Source organism: Balaenoptera physalus (assembly GCF_965194825.1).
Source record: "Balaenoptera physalus genome assembly, chromosome: 17".
Classification (NCBI taxonomy): Eukaryota; Metazoa; Chordata; class Mammalia; order Artiodactyla; family Balaenopteridae; genus Balaenoptera; species Balaenoptera physalus.
In genome coordinates this window covers 49,181,039-49,201,141 of record NC_138895.1, presented here as the reverse complement: position 1 = coordinate 49,201,141, position 20,103 = coordinate 49,181,039, and the positions used below count along the sequence as shown (strand labels likewise).

The following is a 20,103-nucleotide window of genomic DNA, read 5'->3' as shown; positions in this document are numbered from 1 at the left end:
ATGACAGGGCATGAGTGTCTTCATTCTCTGCTTCTCTGGAATTGACAAATAACTCTCTATGGGCTGGAGCCCAGCCATGGGCCAGCTTTATGTGTGCATATGAAGCTCTGTGGGAAAGAAACCCCCTAAAACACAGGAATTGAAATGCAATGTGCAAAAAACTTTCAGGCTCTTGAGTTTTGACTTACTACCATAATGATGCCCGTTTACGCTGGGGACACAAAAACATACCTGAAAACCCACCAACAAGACATGCTATAGTCCCCTCAAGGTCCCTCACATAACTTGTAACAAGAATGTCAGATAACTTGATTTGCTTGGAGTAAAAATTAATTTTTCTTCCATGAGAAGGTGGACTAAGACTTAAAAAAAAGTTCTATCCCCCCCTGCAAAAAAGTTCTATCTCAGAAGCCCGGTGCCAGGCCAGCAGAACAGATGTCCTTTCAGAATTAAATACCAACGTTGCTTAAATGGATAAATATTTGAAATCAGAACTATTTAAAGAATGACTCTGAGAACATCATGTTCACTGCCAGCATTACCTGAAGGTAAGGGCAAGAACCTCCTTGTGTTTGGGGATGTTGATGCTGATGATTTGCAATATCAATTCAGTCCAAGTCTGGGCCCTTTATTATTGTTAGAACCGCAAATAAAAGAAGAAAGACTGAAAATTCCTGGATGAAGGAACAAAGCTAGGTGTCTGCCTGGCATGTAATGAATGTGTTCTAATTTTGTCCAAATGAAGAGGTACCAGAAAGAGTGTACACAGAACCACAGGAGTCTGTGATTCTCACCCTTGGAAGTGACTTCAAGGTTACTGGGCTTCCTCTTGTACAACGGCTCCTCCTTCAGAAATCCTGAGCGTCCTCAGCATCCAGGGCACCTGGAGGTCACCTCTGCCTCCTCCCTACTTTCATCTCCTGCTCTGCCAACTCCTGCCCTAGCCTTCTTTTTCATCCTATGGCCACTTCTCTAGCTTAGTTAGGTCCCTGAATGCCCCTCAGCACCCTCTGTGCAGACAACGCGCTGTCCCCCCATGCAAATCCTTTCCAAATCCTATGCATCTTTGCACATACAGGGTAAGGACACCTTATTCCAGGAGGGTATTCTCTAATTTTTCCATTCCTTTCCTCAGATTGATACCTACTCCTACATTCCTGAAACACTTTAACCATACTTTGTTTGATCACAAATCTTATTGCTTGTATTACAGTCACTGGTTTATATCATAGACTCAATCACTAGATTCTCAACTTCTTGAGGGCAGGAGTGGAGTCAGTTTGTATTCTCTATGGATATATTTCCCAAATGGACAGTTTTGCAAAAATATCTGTTTCAAAAGACTCTGTATCCTGAATTTGCCTTTTTGTTCCAAGATAAAAACTGAACTTGACTATGATAAAATGTGGAATGCAGCCAACCTAAAAAATGGCTCAGCTCACGAACCTAAAACAAACAGATATTCTTTGAGAGACAGTCACATTTATAAAAGCTATTATTTTGTATGATATGTAAAGTAAGTCAACTGCTTTCTTCCAGGCTTACAGACATGGGATTATTCATTTGACACAAACCTTTTTAAGGTCTTGTGCTCCCATGTATATTCCTTCCTCTCAAGGACTGTCCATAACTTCAGGGCATACCCCAGGGTTTTAGCAGAGAGTGTTAGAAACCAGAACTACTACCCCTCAAAGGAGGGAAGGAGGGGATCAGAAGAGGAAAATACTTATTGTTCTGCTCATTCTCAAAGCAATCGGCAGGCGTTTTGAAGTGAGGATACGTGTACTTCCTAAGATAGTAAGGATAAGGCAAGCTGATGGTTTCTGTTAACTGCCCAGGGAACTCCGAAAGTAAGCAAATTAACCTAAACCTTTAAGGTACGTCTTCCAGCCAAAAACCTGGACCCTGGAGAGAAATATTGCTGGGTGTCCCTTTTACTCATCACTAGAACGGAAGAAACGCAGACTTTAATTCTTGTAGCCTACTCTCGTCTCCTTTCGCATGTAGAGAAATAACCTGCAACACCAAGCATTTTGTACAACGTGAGCTCTAGGGATTAGAGAGTTGGGAACCCAAGTGCCAGAGGAATTAGTGCCAGGTCCCCCAGAAATTAAAATAAATTCTTGTTTTGGTCTAATGGTTTGATCATTTAATCATTCAATCAATTATTGGATATTTAAGGTGAGCCTACAAGGAGCTCCTCACTGCAGTAGGCACTGAGAAGTAATCATGCCCTCAAGTTGCTCCCAGCTTGGGTGGTGAAAAAGCCAAGTACACAAGTAATGAGATAAGAGCTACAAGTTCCAAGGCAGAGATGTATAAAATGTTTCTCCCTCTCAGGGTGTTAACCATCATGGTCTCTGTATAATTTCATGAGGGCAACAGTTTTGTGTCCATTTTCTTCAAGAAGAAGCATGATAAAGCTTGCTTTTTGGGGTTTGCCCTCTTGCCAACCATGTAAGAAAGCCTGGTTTAGCCTCCCTATGGAGGAAAGACCACGTGGTAAGAGAGCTGCCCAGACTTCTCAGCTGAACTCATCCGTAGCCAACCCTCTACCTGAATGCAGCTGCATGAGTGATCCCAGGCTCACACAGAAAAATCACCCAACCAAACCCTCTGAATCACCATTGTTGCAAGCCTCTAGGTTTGCGGGTGGTTTGCTACAATGAGCCAGACAGAAGATGATGGGGCTTCTGTCAACCTGGGTCCCTGAGTGACCATGTAGAACAGAGCCCCTGACGACAAACCCTGGGATGTAGCATGAGCAAGAAGTAAACAGGACCGTGATAGGCAGCATAATGTAGCCAATACTAATGGATAGAAATATTGGTAATAGAAATAGGGTTCCAGCAAAAACCTAAAATCTGAGTCCTTGGCTTAATGGTAGGCAGTAGAAATTGATATCGAAAGCTACAAGAAAGGGAATTCATGTTACAAAGTGGCAAGACACTTAGTAAAACTTGTCTGAGATTACTTGGGAGGTAGATTATAAACCTAATAGATTTGTAGCTCTAGAAGATGAGGTTTGAAGACAAAACATAAGTAGTGAGTGTTGGCTGCTGCTGGCTGTGTCTGGCAATGTGTTTCACTATGAAGAAGCAATGAGCTCAGGAAAGAACTGGCCAGTTTGCAAATAGAAATTCAAGAGAATAAAGAGATTCCAGAAATTCAGGGCTTTGCAAAGTCAGTAATGCTTTTAACCCCAAACAGTAAGAGATAAAACTTAATCTTCGAACATGAAGGCAGGTTAATACTCAGACTCAGGGCTGTGTATAGCCATCAGAACTCACTGTTAAAACTTCTTAATTGTTAAGGTGACTCAGAAAAAAATTTTAGATGAATAGTTTAACTTTGCCACAGAAGCTCTCCTAAATCCAAAGAGAGGTAAGGAAGCAAGATAGTACAGAAATATGCCTTTAAAAGGACCAAGGATGCGGTTACTAGCACATGGAATTCTCTGGAATCAAACAGATAAGCAGTCTACTGAGTTTCTGAGAAATTACTACTGCCTAATAAATTCATGAACCTAGACTAAAAGAGTCTGTGATTGATTATTTGAGACTCAATACAACTTCAGATGTTGGCCAAGGAGGATCTCTGAGGGTAGATCCAGGGACCGGAAGAACAATGGTAAAAGAGCTCTTCCATGAGCAGAGACAGGGCTTGAAGACTATTCCTTGTTTCCAAGGTATAAAACCCCACACAACATGTGCTCAGAAAAATTTCAGAATTGTTATGGGTGAGAGGCTGTGTATGTGTCTCATTCTCCCTCTTTCCAGTTTGGAGGAGTTATTACCGTTATCCTGCCCTGTGTTTTGGCGGGGAGAGGGGAGCCAATGAGTTCATACATCTCCAGATGAAAAGGAGCCACATCCAGGCTAAGAGGGCATCACTCAGAAGTACTGAATTCCAGTGGGATGTGGTGACTGGTTAGAATCTTGGGGAGGAGAGCTGCTCTGGGGTGGGGAGGGGAAGAATGAATTAAGAGACTGATTTTTTTAATAAAAAGCCAAGGGGATTTTTCTTTTTTTTTTTTTTTTTGAGTTGTTTATTATTGCAGAATAAGCTAGTCAGTCCTGATCGATGCTGTCATTTCGTTTTTTTTTACTTTCTTCACTTCACGTTGGTAGTATGGGTATGTGTGTGGAAGGCTATAGGCAACATACAGTAAGAGACTTGCTGCTTTAACCACAAAACATTTGGGGAATACTCCATGTTCTGTCATTTGTGTCTGTGTTAGAGCACTTAGATCAGTAAGACTTTCTCTTACACATTGTGGCTATAAGAAAACCACTGAGGCCTAGGTCCTGCCTCCCAGTTAGTACATTATCTTTTACTACAATTACAAATAAGGAACAGTGTAACGTAACTTGTGCTTTTCTATATATTCAGTTATCTTTATTAAAATGATTATTTACTATATTTTTATCCAACAAACAATATTTAAAAAAATTACACCAGTTTAATTTTACTGAGTAATTAAGTTACAAGGTGACGCCTAGGAAATAACTGAAAGTATTCTTGGAAGTCTATCTCTCTTCCTTTCTCTCCCATTCTTTCTCTCTTTTTTATCCTGATAGACTATATGGAATAATCCAGGGATAATCAAGAGGCAGTTACAAAGCATCCCAGCACTGCAGCTCAGTTACATAACGGGTATCCCTGTTATTAAAAGTCCTTAAGCCACCGCCTCCTCCAATTTGTACTAATTCTCTCCGTAACTGGGCTCAATTCCCATCATAGTACACTTGCTGGACTTCATCCCTCTTCAATTCTCTTTCTTTTACCTGATTCATTTTGCTCCCACCTCACATTTGCACTTCCTTTCTGATAGTTAATTCTGTGTCAACTTGACTCTGGCCACCGGGTGCCCAGATTAAAACATGATTTCTGGATGTGTTGGTGAGGGCGTGTCCAGAGGAGATGAGCATCCGAATCAGTGGAGTCCGCAGACTGCCCTCCCCACTGTGGCTGGGCATCATCCGGTCCACTGAGGGCCTGAATAGAACAAAATGTGGAGGAAGAAAGAATTTGCCCCTTTTTTCCTGCCTCACTGTTTGAGCTGGAACATTTCATTTCATCTTCTCCTGCCCTTGGACTGGAATTTACACCATGGCTTTCCTGGGTCTCCAGCTTGTCTGTTGTGGGATGTCTCAGCCTCCACAAATTGATCTGAAGATATGGTAATCAGGCATTGCATCTGTTCTGCTGACTTTTGGCAAAAATCTATAAAACATTTCACCCTCTATTTTGGGAAGGAAAAAATATAAAATATACTTATATCCCCAGATCAAATAGTTTGTAAAAGAATATCTTAGGAAGGAAAATCATAGTATGGAAGACTTCAAGATTTAGACTTTGAAGGGAAGAAGAGATTTCCCCATATGCTACAGGATTGAACGCTAATCTGCAGAGGGAATAAGGCAGTAAGATGTAGCCTGCTTGGTTGCAGGTAGTGGTTTGTCTTAAGCAGTCTAGTGAAGAGGCTTTTCTGCACTGGACTCTGTGTTTTAGTAATCACTCTGGTGGTAGCTGTGGAGACAGATTTGTGGGTAGGAAGGCTGACAACAGAGAGACCCTTTAACGGGCTATTGTTAAAATCTGGGAGAGAGATGATGAATAAAAGGCCTGAAGTAGACCCTGGTCACAGAGAGAAGGGGCAGATACAGAGACACTTCTGCGGAATTTCTGCCAGAACTTCGTGACTTACTGGAAGAATGGGGGAAGAGAGGGAAAGGAAGGTACTGGGATGCTGCAGAAAAAGACAGGCTTGGAAGCTAGACAGTCCTGGGATTGCATCCCAGGTCCACTTGCCCTGTGCAAGTTAACCTCTCTGAGCTTCAGGTGCCATCTACCTGTAAGAGATGCAAGGCAGACTAATGACAATGTTTGTGTAAAGTGCTTGACATAAAGCAGGCATTCAATACAACTTTTTATCAATATTATTTAAGGTTTTTATACTGGAAAAATGGTGGTGATATTAACTGAAGCAGAGACTCTAGGAGAAGCTGGCTCGGGGGATGGAAAATGATCCCTCTGGTTTCAGATGATGACGTTGGCTTGAGGTGACTGCAGGTCTTCCAGGCAGAGATGTCTGGTGGGTGGCCAGAAACACAGAGCTGGAGCTCGGGAGGGATGTGGGGGCCTGAGACAGGTACCTGGGAGTGACTGGGTGACACAGATGGTAGCTGAAGCTCGGAGATGAATTAGATCTCCCAGAGAGGAAAAGAAGGGGGGAAAATTTCTAAGGTAGGAACGACTGGATAAGGATGAGAAGAAAATAACAGATATTCTGGGTGTAATTCTTCCTTCTGTATACTTACTGAAAAATATTTTAGGGAAATCCCTACTCCTGAGTATCTTGGGAAGCAATGGTGACTCAACCAGAACAAACTGTAAACACATAGGAGACTCTCAACCAAGATACTTGGCAGATGTTACAATTGGGTGTCAACTTGCTGATATCTCTTCTGGCCCTGATATGGGGGGGTGAGGGAGGCGACTGAAGTAAGCAAGAAGCCAAAACATCTGCACTACACATTTTATAAGGCAGATTCTCACTTGGATCGACAACTGCTTCTCTATGTAAACATTTTGGGATGGATGCTAATGATATCTCTGAAAATGACTACATGCTCTTTAAGCATTAGTGCTCAGGGTTACCCCTGTCTGATCTGCACCAAATGGACAGATTACACATTTGAGTTCTGGTTCATCAAGGCATTTACCAAAGTGTCTCACGATATTCTTGCAAGCAAGATAAGAAATATCTTATACAGTATAGTTTAAAAGTGCTTTTAGACACATTTTCTTATTTAAGAAATGTGGGCTAGATGACAGTACAGTTTGGTGTGTTAGTGGCTGATTGAACCCACGCATTAGGGAAGTGTCTGGTGATTCACTGCAGCATGTTGACCTTGGACTTGTCCTGTTCAACATATTTATTAATGACTTGGATGAACATGTAGAATGCATGCTCACCACATCTATAGATGACATAAAGCTACTAGGGATACTTAAGTATGTTGGATGACAGCAACACAATTTTTTTTAAAGTGATTTCAACAAGTGGATTAGGCCAATGGCAACAAGATTTAATTTACCGGGGGTAAATGTTAAGTCCTGTCATTGGGTTAAAAAAGTCAACTGTACAGCAAGTCATATAATAAAGACCTGGGGGATGTGGCTGACCACGAGTTCAATAATAACAAACAGTCTGAACTCGTTAATAAAAAGCTAACTCAATCTTCTAATTTATTAAGGGAAGCATAGGGAGGTAATAGCTGGTTAGACCACATTTGGAATAGTATGTGTAATTCTGGCTGCCAGATTTTTAAAAGGGAACATAACACACTAGTGTGTTCAGGCTAGGGTAACTGTGGTGATGGGTCTGGAAATCACACTTGCTGAAGGAATGATTCAAGGAACCAGAAACGTTTGGCCTGGATACGGGAACAGTTAGAGAAGATGCTGAATCTGCCTTCAAATGATTGTAGTGTTGCTCTATTAAAGGGGAAGTAAACACTCTGTGATGCCTCAGCAGGTTAAACAAGGATGGATGAATGGATCCTACAGAGGGATAGTTTTCAGCTTGATATAAGCAGAAACTTTCTCATAGTCACTGCTGGAATAAGCCATGACTATGACACTGGGAGTCTTCTAGGGTGGGATGTCATGGAAGGGACTCTTGCTCTAGGTACAAGGGGAAATTAGAAAACCTCTTCTAACTTGTGCTTTCATCGACTTTCAGGTGGAAATGTTTGTAGCCAGGGCAGGACTCCAAAGGACAGACAGTGCTCTTAGCTTGGTATAGGAAAAACGAGACTGGGCCACAAGTGAGCAGACCCAGGTTCCAGCCTGATGCTGCTTAATTATAAACCACCTAGTGGATTACTTTTTAAGCCTCAATCCTCTCATCAGTAACATAAACATCAAAATTACTGCCCCGACTATCTTAGAGTTTTTGCAGTGATCAAAGCCTCTATCTTAGGGCTTACTACACTCGACTGCATTTATTTAGCTATGCAGGTGCCTTGAAGGTGGGAATTATACATTATTCAGGGCAAAGGGTTTGGCCCTTGATAGGTCCTCAATAAAAGTTGGTTGAATAAATGAATGAAAGAACAGAGACTGGATGTGAAAGCACTTTGTAAATGGTACAGAGCTTATAGGAGAAGAAAACAGCAATGATGTTGACCCCACTAAACTTCCCTGGTGGTGCAGTGGTTAAGAATCCGCCTGCCAATGCAGGGGTCACGGGTTCGAGCCCTGGTCTGGGAAGATCCCACATGCCGAGGAGCAATTAAGCCCACGCGCCACAACTACTGAGCCTGTGCTCTAGAGTCCGTGAGCCACAACTACTGAGCCCGTGTGCCACAACTACTGAAGCCCACGCGCCTAGAGTTCGTGCTCTGCAACAAGAGAAGCCACCACAATGAGAAGCCCGCACACCGCAACGAAGAGTAGCTCCCGCTCGCCGCAACTAGAGAAAGCCCGCACGCAGCAACGAGGACCCAACACAGCCAAAAATAAAATAAATTAAAAAAAAAAAAAAAAAGAGTCAAAGATCATGAGAATTTACTGGATCTTTGTAGAAGAGAATTTACCTGCAAAGAGATCATTTTAATCTGCCTTTTGGGGTTCAAACTGCTTGTTCTTCTTTGGCTCAGAAATTGCTTTTCATAAACAATTCAATCACTTCCCGTGGCTTTTAAGATAAAAACCCAAATCCGTGATTGGAGCTACAGCATCTTGCCAGGTTTGGCCTTGAATTGCCTCACTAGCCTCCCCTCTCTTACCCCCTTTTCCTTCATCTGGCACTACGGCCACACTGGCATTTAGATCCTGGAAAGGCCAACGCTCCCTCTCTGAGCACCAAAGCTTTGAACACATTGTTCTTTCTGCCAAGAAAAATCTCCCATTCTCTCGTCTACTTAATGCCTGTTCCTCCTTTAAGGCACAGATGCCAGGTCTCTTACCCACTGACACACTCCCTGGCCTCTCAAATTAGTCTGCCGTATAACAGCACACCTGTACCCGCCTCTCCTGCAGAGCTGTTACCAGAGTTCACAACAGTACAACAACCCATGGGATTACTTGCTTATCATCTATCTCCTCCACACATGATCTCCTTGAGGGAAAGGGCTGTGTTCCATTTTTGTTCACTGTATTTTATGTAGTCCCAGCACCAGGTTATAATGTCTGGCGCATATTTAATCTCAAGAAGTCCTGTGGATTGAATGACTGAAGCAATGTTTCTCAATGTCTATATTAGTAAAAAGGTAACTACTATGTTTTCTGTGTACCTTTTTTTGTTTTCAATTTTTCCAAAGAAGGTTGCCTAACTTTGATGAAAATAAGGTTTTGAACTATCAGCAATTGAAATCCCATACACTGTGACAGGATTCTGAAGTATTTCCCTGATAGGATCAAAATTATGACTTAAAATGATCAACATAAGCTTATTTTTCATGCTTTCACTTACTTATTGAGAATCTAAAGATTTTTCCTCCCTGAAGTTAGGCTCCCACCCACTGTCATTAGGGATAAGAGCACCAGCTGCCACTGCGGGGCCTCTGGCTGAGATGTCTTCTAACCAGGTGTGAGCCAAGGACACAGCCCCAGAAAACCCACCCCAATCAGAATTCTGTGGCCGGCACGCTCTCAGGTCTTCTAGGTAACTCTTGATCCGAAGAATACTTCTTTGTGTAACCATAAAGTTACTGTCTGCATATTCCTCCTCATATTCCACGTCAAAATTAAACAACATGACACGGCTTATTTACATGACCAAGGCAGGGGCATCTCTATGACTGACAAAAGCTAAAGGAGTTTTCTTCCTTGGGGCATAATGGAGATTTTATGGTGTTTTAATTCTGCTTTTTTTAGGTCAGCTTTGAAATTCACATCACGTGCCTGTGATCCAGGGCTGAGGAAAAGCTCCTGGAAGACAAGCTCCCTCCTACAGAAGGGCTGCTTCCTTTCATCAGAGGACGCAGCTCCCCAAGCTCCCCAGTGATTTATATGCCCTGGTGTGTTACTGAGGAGATGTCAGCGAGGGCCTGAAACAAATCTTCCTCCAGAATAGGAAGTAAACCGTGGTCTGCGGGACATATGGCACACAGCTCCTCAAAGATAAATGGGAACATGAGACTTTGCTGGGTCCTTGGACCAGGGATGATAAGGGTGTTGGAAACAGTACCTCCTCTCAGCTTTGAAGTGTCCCTGACTACAAAGGTTTGAGGAAATTTAGAGTGAACAGGAATCCCCAAAATAAGGTTTGGCAGGCAGAATGCCTATTGTAAAGAATTCCCTAGACATGTATAAGCAAGGTTTCAAACATCTTCAAACCGATGCAGGGGAGATCAGGGACCCGTGAGAAGCTGGTGATACTTATTTTGTAAATTACTGAGACGGGGAACGTCTCTGAGGCTGCACAGACCCAGCAGATTTTCACTGTTCGTCACATGAGCACTGCGGATGGAGATCACACCCCTCAGTAGTTTGGGGCACCACAAATGCAGGTCTCCCAGGTGAGCGGGGCCCCTCTTGCACCTGTCCCCGGCCATGTCCTTCACCTGTTTCCACAGCTACGCTCTCCCCAGGCCCCCACCCCTTTCCCTCTGTCTCTCAGCAGATGTTTCATTCCACACTTCATAATAAACTTAAGGCCAGTGGGTATCACTTCACTCCATTTCCCAGCCCATCCCTCCTGAGATCTCTACCTACACCTGTGCCCATCCCCAACTCTTTTCTGCCATCAGAGAAGAGGGCGTGGCCCTTCTGTTCAAGTAGAATTACACTCCCCGTGCTTTGGACTTGTCTCTCTGGCAATTCCTCGCTCCTGTTTTCACGTCTCCTCGACTGACTCCTTTCCTGCAGCACACAAAGGGCTTCCTCCCCACTGATCTCATTTGCTTCATGGCCAGGCTTCTTGCAAGAACACTTCTCACCCGTCCTTGCACTCCCTCACTTCCACTCCCTCTGAACCTGTAACTTCCAATGGTTACCTTGCTGGCCCTCTTCCCACCGTCTTCCATCCTGTAAACTTTCTCTTTCAGGGCCTTCCTGCTTCTGCCCTGCCCAGCTTCTCCTCCTGCCACTCTCCTGCTCCTTCTCAGTCTGTTGCTGCATGACACTCACATGTTGGAGGTTCCCAAGGTTAGGCCTGGGACCCTCTTCTCCTCCTTTATAAGACCTCTCTTGGTAACCTCATCTTCTCTTTCATTCATTCAGTCATTCATTTTTTCGTTTGATGTGTATTCAGATCTCATTGTGTTGGCAGGCATTCTGCTGTAGGCTGTGGATGAATAAGGCAGGTGTCTGACTGCCAGGAATCTTGACTTGGTAGGAAATCATTTACAGAAGTGAATGCAATTAAATGTTACAAATGTTGTATGAGTATGTAGAGGGTCCCAGGGGGGTGGGCAGGAGACTTCACGGGGGTGTAGGGAGAGAAAGAATGTGCCAGCAGGACTGGGGAAGAGGGCAGTTAAGGCATTCCAGGTAAGGAAGCAGCATTCATAGCACATGCTATGGAGTCAGGCAGGTCTGGATAAAATCCCAGTCCCTTCCCTTGTAACACATGGGAATTAGGCCATGTTCCTTCTGGAGATCTCAGTTTTCACTTCTGTAACATGGAGGTGACAGTCCCTATCTTGTATGGCTGCTGCAAAGGTTAAGTAAGAATGAATGTAAAGTGCTTAGCACAATGCCTAGCATACAGTAAGCACTTATTAAATGATAACCATTGTTATCACTGTAAGTACATTTATAACTTTAATATGTGTTTTGTAACCATTACAATAGGACCTACTTCATAAGCTTGTTGTGAAGATCAAATGGACTAATATATGTGAATGGACTTTTAAAAAGTTCAGCACAATATTATTCAGCCATAAAAAGGAATGAAGTTCTGACACATGCTACAACATGCATGAACCTTGAAAACATTATGCTAAGTGAAATAAGCCAGACACAAAAGGACAAATGTTGTATGATTCCACTTACATGAGATGCCTGGAGTAGGCAGATTCAGAGACAGAAAGTACAATAGAGGTTACCAGGAGTTGGGGAGAGGGGAGAATGGGGAGTTATGGGTTTAGAGTATCTGTTCAGGATGACAAAACATTTCTGGAAATAGATAGTGGTTATGGTTTTACAACATTGTGAATGCATTTAATGCCACTGAATTGTACTGAAAAATGGCAAATTTTAAGTAGAGCAGAAAAGAAATGCTAGGTTCCTGTGCCATTTTCAACAAAAATATTATGACTAACATCCAGAGTGAGACAGAGACAAATCAGGACATCTGATCTGTTCAGGTTTTTAAAACTGTGCTTATATTTGCAAAGTTTCACATACTACTAGGATTAATATGTATATTTTACACCTAGCAGATTTTCAAAAGAGGTGATTAATCTAGGGTTGACAATATGATTGTCCTAAGATCTGGACAGTTAGATTACCTTCTGTATAAAGAAGATTAACAATTTTATTTCATTTTTGACCTGGATTTAGACCCAAGATGGGCTTGCTTAACTGGTGCTCCCCTCTCATAAACAGTTGCAAAGTACGCTTTGAGATACATACTTGTGTTTGAGAATTTATAGCCCATTGAAGATGTAAAAGTGGATACACATGTGCCCTCACACAGAGACAAGACATTCAGCATTTAGAAAACTATGTGTAGAAACAGACAATTACCAGAACCTTAGAAAAGGGACTGTTTCTTTGGGCTTTGGCAGGAACCCTCGCGGCTCACTGACCTGTGTTCCCTGATTGTTGATGTCGATGGCGTCGCTCCATTCACTCGTCATTTCCTCCAGCAATTCTACTCTCAAAAGGAGGCTGGGGAGTAAGTCTCTGGTCCTGCAGTCTGGGTAACTGGAAAACTGATGATACAGCTCATGATGAATTGAGCACTCAGGAGGGATTCTTCTGCAATAAACCTCACACTTCGGAATATCTAAAATTGAAAAAAAGAAAGGCATATGCAGACTTAGGCCTTGAAGAAAAAGACTTGGGGATGTTAAACGTAATGGGGCAAGAGAAACTTCTCAAAGAAGCTCACTTTTATTTAAGGATCACAGGTAACTACGAAGTCAAAAACCTCCAGAAAGAATATAGGTTTTGTACTATTTAAATTCAATACAATAACATATACCTTTAGTATTTTCCTTTATAAGTACTGTTACTGGACATCTGTTGTGGAAAATTATTCGAGGACTAGGGTCTTCTGAGAGGGTTAAATAAGTCACTCCAAAGTGCTCTTGATATGTCAGTGCTATAGCCCTAGAACAGAATCAGATCAAAGGATAGAAATGGTTTAGAAAAAAATGCATGCTTTCTCTCCTGATAACATGCTTATTTGGATTTGCAATATTCAGAACCTCTGTAACACCTTCTCTCTTGTACATCAGAAGAAATGTTTTCCAGAGAGTGGACGGTCATCCGCTCATCTATTACCTGCCAAACACTAATGATAGGTGTACTAATTTTTTCTGACAGTAGTAAACATTTTTATCATAAAATATTCAAAAAAATGTGAAAAATCATATACACACTACTGTATTTAAAACAGATAACCAACAAAGACCTACTGTATAGCACAGGGAACTCTGCTCAATCCTATAACAACCTAAATGGGAAAAGAATTTGAAAAAGAATACGTATAATTGAATCACTTTGCTGTACACTTGAAACTAACACAACATTGTTAATCAACTATACTCCAATATAAAATAAAAATTAAAAAAAAATTAGGTTAAAAATATAAATAAAATAAAACCCCCATAACTCCTACCACTCGGAGAGAATTACAGATATCCTTGTGCTAGCTTTTCCTCCTGCTCTTTTTTCCTCTGTGCATATGTGCCTTAATCTCTTCAGATGGGGTGACTTCCTCCTCAAAAGTGCTGGTAAATTTTGGCAAAGGAGGAGTTGATGTGCTTCTAGAAGGACGACTAGAGAACCTGGGTACTTGCTCTTTTTTAATTCTAAAGGTAGGTATGCTCAATATGTTTGTTGTCAATTTTTGCCAGTCATCATGCTTTACAGGATCTCCATTTTGACTACGAAGAGCAAAGCTGTATTTACGATTTGGCCTCAGAGAAACTGCTGTCTGGCCATAGGCTGACCTCTACAATGGCCAGAGAGAAAGGCTCCAATTTAGACCTAGAGACTACCAAAAAGTATTTCATATCAAAGCAGGAAAAAAATTCTCTCTGAAGTTTAAATTCTGTGGACCGATTGTTGAAATTAATCAAAGAAATCAGATATTTGCCTAATGTGGCCCTCAGTTTACACTTATTATAAGGGGTCAATGACACACTAAAGAATTTCCCATTCATTACCTATTCTGTTCGCCAGTGTGAGTTCTTCCCAAAGACTGTATTTGTCTGAAATGTCAAGGTGAACTGTCGATTAGTATTTGGGGAAATCATATTACTGACTAACACCATGACATGTGCACTGTTGGCCTGGGGGGAGGAGAGAGGAGAGGAGATGGAACACTCTCCGAGTATCAGTCTTTGGATTAACACCGAAGTTCTTCTCCCAGCCTAACTGTGGAAGAGCCAGGCAAGCCAACCACAGAGAATGCTCTACCGATAGCCAAGAGAGCTGGGGTCAAGACTAAAATATGGCACTTCCAATTTAATATTTAGCTTAATATATATAGATAAAGATTTAAATTATATTAATACAATCTTAGAATTTTAAACTTAATTTCTAAGTGTTTTATTTTACATTTTGTCTCTCAGTTTTAAAAATAAGTTTTGTTTTCTATACATAGGTTCACATTGCTTTCAAAAATACTTCCTTAAACTTACCACACTTAATTGATGGAAATGTTCTATATGTTGATTGTATCAATGCCAATATCCCAGTTGTGATATTATAGTTTAGTTTTGCAAGATGGGGGAACTGGGTAAGGGATACATGGGACCTCTCTGTATTATTTCCTATAACTGTATGTGAATCTACGATTATCTCAAAATAACACTTACTAGAGAATGGACTTGAGGACACGGGGAGGGGGAAGGGTAAGCTGGGACAAAGTGAGAGAGTGGCATGGACATATATACACTACCAAATGTAAAACAGATAGCTAGTGGGAAGCAGCCGCATAGCACAGGGAGATCAGCTCAGTGCTTTGTGACCACCTAGAGGAGTGGGATAGGGAGGGTGGGAGGGAGGGAGACGCAAGAGGGAAGAGATATGGGAACATATGTGTATGTATTACTGATTCACTTTGTTATAAAGCAGAAACTAACACACCATTGTAAAGCAATTATACTCCAATAAAGATGTTAAAAAAATTTTTTTTTTATTGAAGTATGGTTGATTTACAATATTATGTAAGTTTCAGGTGTACAGCACAGCGATTCAGTTATTTACATATATTCTTTTTCAGATTCTTTTCCCTTATAGGTTATTACATAATGGTGAGTATAGTTCCCTGTGCTATACAGTAGGTTCTTGTTGGTTATCTATTTTATACAGAGTAGTGTGCATATGTTAATTCCCAGCCTCCTAATTTATCCCTCCCCCCACCCCCCTTCGGAAACAATAAGTTTTTTTAAAAATAAATTTATTTATTTATTATTTATTTCTGGCTGCATTGGGTCTTCGTTGCTGCGCACGGGCTTTCTCTAGTTGCAGCAAGCGGGGGCTACTCTTCGTTGCGGTGCGCAGGCTTCTCATTGTGGTGGCTTCTCTTGTTGTGAAGCACGGGCTCTAGGCACACGGGCTTCAGTAGCTGTGGCACGTGGGCTCAGTAGTTGTGGCTCGTGAGCTCTAGAGCACAGGCTCAGTAGTTGTGGCACACGGGCTCAGTAGTTGTGGCTCATAGGCTCTAGAGCGCAGGCTCAGTAGTTGTGGCGCATGGGCTTAGTTGCTCCATGGCATGTGGGATCTTTCCGGACCAGGGCTCGAATCTGCGTCCCCTGCATTGGCAGGCGGATTCTTAAGCACTGCGCCGAAGTCCCAAGTTTGTTTTAATTAAAAAAAAAAAACTCACCACACTTTACTTCTCCAACCAGAACATAAGGACAAAACATTCCTCTCGAGTTAGGGGTGAAAAGTGTTTATAAAATCATGGATGTTTGTGAGTGTTGTGAAAGAAGAAGGGATGTGTGTAGGGAACGGAGCCTTACTATTAAGGATAACTCGAGTTAGGAAGTTATCTTTTAAAATATTACTACTAGAAATCTCTATATACATCAAAGTTAAGATGGCTAAAATCTCAAATAAAGTCTATAAATTCATAATCACGAAAAAAGGTACCTCTCATAAGGTTACAATATGTTTTCTTTTGTACTTTTTATATATACCATAAATAAGTTATTCCTGACAGCTACAGAAAGGACATATTGCATGCAAAACGACCGCAAAATAAAAGTCCGGTATGAACAAACCATTACATGTCTCTGGCTTGATTCTGTGGTTGCTATTTGCATAATTGGTAATTGGTAATTGGAGTAACTTGCGTGCAGGAACAACCACAGAACAGAGTCTTCTGTGACTTGTGTTTATCTAAGTTATCTCTCTTAATGACTTGAGAAAAATTCCATTTTGAAGTAAAAGTAAAATATGGGAAAAGAAAAGGTTTTCCAACTTGACTCTCTCATATTTTAACCCTTACTTCTTATCACTTGACAGAGGCCAAGAAGCCATAAAAGAAGGCGATCTTTTCATTATGATAGACTTCTGCTATTCTATGGTATAAACATCACATTTCCCCCTAGTAGAAGCTGCATAAGGGAAAAATCTCATCAGTAGTACACTGGGACAACCCATGTGTGATCATAACGTTTGCCCAGTTGTATACAAAATCTAGAAGCCATGAAAAATAAAAGCAAAACCTAATTTTACGTGTGGTGAGCACTGCAACCATTCTCCTATTTCTCCCGGCACCTGGATGAAGCAAAGAAGGACATTCACGTAAATGTAAAATACCTGGTACAGAATCCATTTTCCCTACAGCTCCCGAAGGGCACTGCCACACTCTGTCTGGGAAACTCTTGTCTAACTATAGCTGGCAGGCTCCAGCACTGGGAGCTGTCGGCAACTGCGGCAGGAGAGAAGGCCAGCAAGATCTGTTTCTGAAGCAGGGATGCGTCCAGCGCTGACTGACTGATGTCAGGCATTAAGTCCCAGCAAGGAAGGGAGCTGGGTTTCACAGCAGGCTGCTCGCCACCTGGGCAAATGCTGAAAGTAGCGCTGTCTGGAACATGAAAATACTGAAGAAAGAAAAGACAGTGCAGAGAGAGCACAGTTACTACAGTCCTAAAGAGAAGCTAAACTTTTTAAAGCACAGCTTCTGAGAAACCATAACATATATTCTCAGGAGGTGGCCAGGTGGGGGACATGGGAATATTAGAAATCCTGTTCCCACGAGAAAGCTCTAATGAGACAATTACAAGGAGCAAGAAGAACAGGGTCGGCTTTTCTAGGCATAATGAAACATGATAAAACTGGTGTGATTTCAAAGGCGAGGCAAAGTTCTCAATACCCCCAGGTATTGCAAAGAAAAGGCCATGCCATGTGGTAGCAATGTTGTTTGTTGGGAGGGAGTCCTCCTAGAGAGGTGTGGCTGGCCTGAAAGGGTGGCACCCCGGGGGACCTTGGGCAGAAGAGATCGGAATGAGATACAGAAGGGTAAACTGGGGGCTCAGAAGACAAATTTTTTGAAGGCTCATCCTGAGGGAGCAGGAAACTCTGATCTCCAGCCCTCTGTTGGAATTCCACATGGTTTCTGGCACATTAGAGAGTCTCAGGATTGTAGACATAAAAAGGACCTTTAGAGGTAATTTATTTGGCCCTCCTCTTTCACAGCTGAGGAAGCTGCTTCCCAGAGTGCAGATGATTTGTCCAGCATCGCAAAGCCAGTGTGTGGCAAAGCCTAGCCAGAAGCCAGGCTTCCTCCTTCGCCCTTGGCTGTTTCTCCCACTGTCCCAGACAGTCTCCCTGAGAGGGTAGGGATTACCATGTCTTTGAACAATTCCCACACCTGCCTGAAGCAGGGTCAGGGCTGAAAAAGGGGGCCCCCTCAGCTGCAGAAAGAATGGGGGCCTCCCCCTTCTCTCAAGGAGCCCACTGTGATGCTGGTGTTGAGGTGGCTGCTGGCGATGCTCCTTTCCTGAGTGCCCAGCCTTTTTACTCACATTACCTCATTTAACCTTCACCCCAAACCTGCAATGAATGCAAAATTATGCCCCTCTTCAGATGAGGAAGTGTCAGTGTCGAAAACCCTGACACAATGCCTCAGGAAGCCCTAGGGTGGGGAGAAGCAGGAAAATTATCAGGGCTCATGCTGGTTCTTTCCTCAAATCCTCGCCTACAGTGCAATTACTGTTGACCTCTACTACCCACCAGGGTACTTCTGGTCACCTATTTATTTTATCAATACTTCAGCGAACCAAGATGAAATTCTATTATTCTGACATTTTTATAAATACTATAATGCACTGTAGGCTTAGAAGAATAAGACTTTCATCCTAGTGTATTGCTCTAATGTAATTTTTAGGAGCTGAAAGTAAGGGCTAACAATAAATTCAGATGAAAGTAAAGAAAAATAATACTTTTCTATATGATGGTTTCAATAGCGTAAAACAATAGCATACCACTTAGCATATTCTGTTTTCAAATCCTTTTAAAATATCTCCTTACTCTCTTAAAATTAAACTGTTCATCTGAACTGTATAAAGAACTGAATAAAAAAATCCTTCTTGGATTCATTTTCCGCGTATTCTGCCATAGAGACGTTAACATAAATGAGCTGGTACATTTTCACATTTCCTCTCCTCGTGGACACAGAGCTCAGTGCTCCCAGATCTGGGTCTCCGTTGGGGCTGAGCCTTCACACACGGCTCCTCCAGGCACGGTGGCCTGCGAGGCAGATGTTCTTTTCCAGGAGCCTCGGAGCCAGGCCTCAGGCCCGCTTCCCGCCGGTGGGGCCTTGTGTTAGTGAGCGCTGGCAGAGAGCGCTGCAGCCTCGGGGCAGACGGGGCCGGCAGCACCCAGCTGCCAGTGGGTCCCGATCTCCTGCTTGGTAGGACGTCTCCTCATTAATTACCTTGGAAGCGCTCACCATGGCATCCATGGTTTTAATGAAAGCAAAAATAAATGAATCTTTACCTATATTCAGTGTTAGCTTTTGATTTGTTCCAGGTTAAAAAAAAGTTCATACTAATTATTCTTGATTTATGAAAACTTAGACAAAACAATCATCTTTGAATTGCTTACCTCCTTTCCAGAGTAGGGTCTGGCGATAGATAACTGTGGTTTATAAAATATCTGATACGGTGTATTATTGATTATTGTAGTCTTGTCTTCAACCTGAATAATTTGTATGCCTTGCTGTACCATGGAGGAAATGCAGAACTGGCATAACTGCAGGACAATTGAGGAAAGAGTAATTTTAAAAATATTATATGGGTGTTGTATGAAAGGAGAGAAGGTTAGCACTCCCCTTGACAAGGATGGAAGAGGCACGTACGGTTAAGGCACTGCCACCTACTCGTGGCATCTAACCACTGTTTTTTTGTTTATTCTGCCCAATCTTTAGAGTATTTTGACTCACCAATCATGTATTTCATCAATTAATTAATGAAAATATTAACAACTTCTAAACAACAGAACATAATACATAAATTCAAATTAAATCCGATACTTAAGTGGGTGCTTCCAAAGGGAGAAAAATATATTATATGGCATATAAAAACCTCTTGATTATTTTTAAAAGTCATTTTATCCATTGGTTTGCCCAGGACAGTATCAATTTTATCTTCTGTTCCAGAGGATTTAGTAGAGTTCCCTTTCAGTCTCAAAACTGTCTTGGTCCCTAAAAAGGGTCACTATTTACTCTTCAACAGGGTGCTTTAGCAAACCGGTTACTTTTCCTGCTATTGTATAGTGACAGAGACTTATTTTCAAGCTATTAAACCAATTCCCTCACAAAATATTTATTTATAAAGCACTTATACATAAACAGATGCCACTTATCCTTTTCAACATAAAGAACTCAATCCGGCATTCCCCTTCTCCTCCTCATGCTCATCCTAGCAGGTATCTCACTGAATGTGTACCTGCACCAAGGGG

The 20,103-nt window shown here is 42.0% G+C and overlaps 1 protein-coding gene across 11 annotated transcripts in view; it reads right to left on the bottom strand.

Moving 5' to 3' along the window:
• VPS13B (vacuolar protein sorting 13 homolog B) overlaps positions 1-20,103 on the bottom strand; it is a 763,196-nt gene that overhangs the window by 28,761 nt on the left and 714,332 nt on the right. For all 11 annotated transcript variants that reach the window (XM_082432674.1, XM_082432665.1, XM_082432664.1 and 8 more), the window contains 4 exons: positions 19,249-19,395; positions 16,960-17,243; positions 13,166-13,293; positions 12,768-12,967 (listed from right to left, as the gene is read on the bottom strand). In XM_082432674.1, coding sequence (XP_082288800.1) covers positions 12,768-12,967; positions 13,166-13,293; positions 16,960-17,243; positions 19,249-19,395 — 759 coding nt within the window. The remainder of the gene's footprint in view (positions 1-12,767; positions 12,968-13,165; positions 13,294-16,959; positions 17,244-19,248; positions 19,396-20,103) is intronic.